The following is a 3,501-nucleotide window of genomic DNA, read 5'->3' on the forward strand; positions in this document are numbered from 1 at the left end:
TCAATGTCAGATTAAGTGTATGCTGTATTTAGAGAATTTTCACCATTTAACCTCTCCATCATACAGCCCTCTCCAGCAGGGAAGTGCACTTTTAAATCCATCTAGGCTCTCTTCAAAGCCGGCAGCCTCCATTGAGAAAAACTGTTAATTTTATCTTGCAGAACACAGGAGCTCCAGATCTACCACTGCCTCCATCAGTTAGTTTGTTTGTGTTATTGTGGGACTTTGGTGTTAGTTAATTACCGTTTTTTTTTTTTTTTGTCAAGGGACTCTGGTGGCTATGAAAAGAGCAAAATAAAGGCTTCTGTTCTGTGTTCGAAACAAGTATCTGTCGGGAAGATGAAATGGTGAAAACACATTTATACACATAAACTGATGTGTTTTTGGATTGTCCACCATATAGTGGACTATACAGCGGACAAAATCTATTTGGATTGTCCACTTGTAGTCCACTATATAGTAGACAAGTACAATTAAGCATTTTTGTTAAAAAATGTTAGGTGGCTAAAAAAACCATTTGCTGCCGACTATGTCCACAGCAGTTACCTACTAACCCCTTGCTTCACTTCTGTGCCAGTACAGTAGTAAAATACCTCACACAATCTCAGGTAAAAACAACAACAACAACAACAACAATACAAACTGTCCCTGTAAAACATTGAGAAGGGCCGTTTCTCCTCATTACCATTGAGTGCATGTTTAACCCAGTAGAACTCATCTGTACCACCATCCGTCTGACAGTGAATGCAGCAACCCGACCACCGCGTGGCTGACGTTTGTTGTGGGAATTGTAGTTTTATTTACTTTCATTTGTATTCATTTTGATATCATGAAAAACTACAAGTACCAGATTTCCAAACGCGGAAGTAGCTGCACAAGCCATTATTAGCTGCAAAGCAACACCGGAGCAGAGATGTCTCATGTGGTAAAAAAGAGAAAATTGGACAAAACCCGTCAGGACAGACTTTATTTTGACAGCTACTCCGATGTCACCATCCACGAGGAAATGATAGCAGACCACGTGCGAACCAACACGTACCGCAACGCGATACTGAGGAACGGCGAGTCGATCCGGGGGAAAGTTGTGCTGGACGTCGGGGCAGGAACCGGCGTTTTGAGCATCTTCTGCGCTCAGGCGGGCGCGAAGAAAGTGTACGCCGTCGAGGCGTGTTCAATAGCCGAGCAGGCGGCGGAAATAGTCCGACACAACGACATGGAGGACAGAGTCGAGGTCATACGGGGCACGGTGGAGACGGTGGACCTGCCGGAGATGGTGGAGGTGATCGTGAGCGAGTGGATGGGTTACGCTCTCCTGCACGAGTCCATGCTCAACTCGGTCCTGTACGCGCGCGACAAGTGGCTGAAGCCCGGCGGCCTCATCCTGCCGAGCAAAGCCGAACTCTACATCACACCCATCAGCGACCCGGTGGTGGAGGACCGCCTGCACTTCTGGTACACCGTCAAGGACCAGTACGGCGTCGACATGTCCTCCATGCGCGACTTCGCCCGGCGATGCGTCATGAACTCGGACATCACCGTGAACTCGGTGACCGTGGAGGACGTGCTCTCCCACCCGGCCCGCTTCGCCGAGCTCGACCTGTACTCGGTCACCGTGGAGGAGCTGCGCTCGGTGAAGGGCCACTTCAAGTGCGAGTCGTTCGGCTCGGCGGCGGTGAACGCGCTCTGCGTGTACTTCACGGTCACCTTCCCCTGCCCGGAGAAACCGCAGGCGCTCGTTCTCTCCACGTCCCCGTTCAAACCGGAGACGCACTGGAAGCAGGCGGTGCTGTACCTCGACGCTCCGGTGGAGGTTGTACAGGACACGCCGGTTACCGGAGAGGTCAGCATGTATCCCTCGGAGGACAGCGCGAGACATATATGTATCCACGTGGACTACACTATAGGAGAGCAGAAAAGACAGTCCAAGACGTTTTCCATCCCTGACTGGAGCTCCGAGGCTCAGTCGTAGTCGTGCGATCAAGTCGCCAGACATCAAAAGCCCTTGTAATATTTAAACGTCGTTGGGATTCACAAATCTGCTCACCGGGGGGGGGGGGGTTCCCGCAGCAAACGGAGCAATGGTGGCACTTTTGACCTGCGGGTTCAGATAGTTTTTACCATTAAAGTACGAGATCACGTTTGGCTTCAAATGCATGGAGGAGCTGCAGCTGATCTATACACCCACACACAGATTCAAGAGTTTTCGACACATCTCTCCAGGCTTAAAATAGGATGTGCAATTTTTTTTAAAATTTTTTTTTTTAGACAAACACACAGCCAGTGGTTCCTCTATTGTGAACTGCATGTTCTTCATTTAGCGTTTGTTTTGTTTATGCCTGTTTTGCCATCTGATACCCCAACAAAAGCCAAAATCGGAGGAGGAAAAAAAAAAAAAATGCAAAGCCTTACCACCTTTTTCGTGCATTTTTATTAGCCCCACTTAACCGAACCCACGTGTGTTTCAGGGCTATTACTAACGTTGTTTTTTTTTGTACTGCTGATCATCTGTGGCATTTACAGCATTTAGGATGTATTTTATGACAAAATGTTACTGTAGTATTGAGAAGGGCGACAACTAACGGTTCATTTCCTAATTAATTAGCCAACAATTTTCTCAACAAGTTAATGGCTGTAGAAAATGATAGAAAACTGGTAAAAAAAAAAAAAAAAAATTCCCCAAACCATCAAACCATTTCGTTATCAAACAGACAATGAAAAATGTATTAAAGTTTGACAATTTACATATTTACCAGTGTCGAGATGGTTTTTGAACGGCATTCAACCATCTAAAGAGACTAAAATTCTCCTGAAGGTTGGAATCGGGGAGTCATTTTTTTTGGTGCGTTTGTAGCTCCTTCCAGCAGGCAGGTTCACAAAATGTTGTCAACATTTGACACCGTGCTGCAGACGTCTGATATTCTGATCAATTCAACCATGAATATTGCGTGGAATCAAATCAAAAATGCTGCATCGAAATGAGCACGAGACCAGTATATTGACTTGGACTAGCTGCAGTCAGGCAGGAGGCTGCATCCATCCCACAGGAGGTGTTTGACTTTGGCTGCCTTAGTTAGTGGTTTTTAATAAAGTATCACATTGGCTCATTACTTTGGTTTCAAACTTGGATACACTGTCGTGTCTGGACTGAAAACACTGACTCGGTGAAAAGTTCTGATTCTACTTAAGCATTCTGCAATATAGCATAGGCAATCATGTGTGTTCAATGAAAGCTTTCCTTTCTTGCTATACAAGTTTAAAAGTGACTTCATAGTTGTTTTTGTTTTTTTTCCACTAACAGGCAGGAACTGATTTCATAGTTTGAAGTTTGAGTTGTGTCACTGTCCAGTCCGTGAGCCCAGAGGGCTCGTCGACAGGTTTATTACAGGGTCTTTGATTAAAGGTTTTTATTTCTGACTCCTCAGCGGGTCAAAAATAAACTGTATCACCTGTGATCTTTACTGAACAAATGTGAATTAGACTCTAATAAATTCTTTGACTGTT

The 3,501-nt window shown here is 45.5% G+C and overlaps 1 protein-coding gene across 1 annotated transcript; it reads left to right on the forward strand.

Moving 5' to 3' along the window:
- The first annotated feature begins 894 nt into the window (after positions 1 to 894).
- On the forward strand, positions 895 to 3,501 carry prmt6 (protein arginine methyltransferase 6). Its single transcript, XM_069151395.1, has one exon. The coding sequence runs from the start codon at positions 914 to 916 to the stop codon at positions 1,967 to 1,969; it is 1,056 nt and encodes a 351-aa protein (XP_069007496.1). The 5' UTR covers positions 895 to 913; the 3' UTR covers positions 1,970 to 3,501.

Source organism: Embiotoca jacksoni, unplaced genomic scaffold (genome assembly GCF_022577435.1).
Source record: "Embiotoca jacksoni isolate LCO1_2020_lvr unplaced genomic scaffold, fEmbJac1.0.p SCAF_17, whole genome shotgun sequence".
Taxonomy (NCBI): domain Eukaryota; kingdom Metazoa; phylum Chordata; class Actinopteri; family Embiotocidae; genus Embiotoca; species Embiotoca jacksoni.

Bases quoted from the DNA above. Each gene is read 5' to 3' on its own strand.
- prmt6 (XM_069151395.1), top strand. From the start codon at position 914: ATGTCTCATGTGGTAAAAAAGAGAAAATTGGACAAAACCCGTCAGGAC.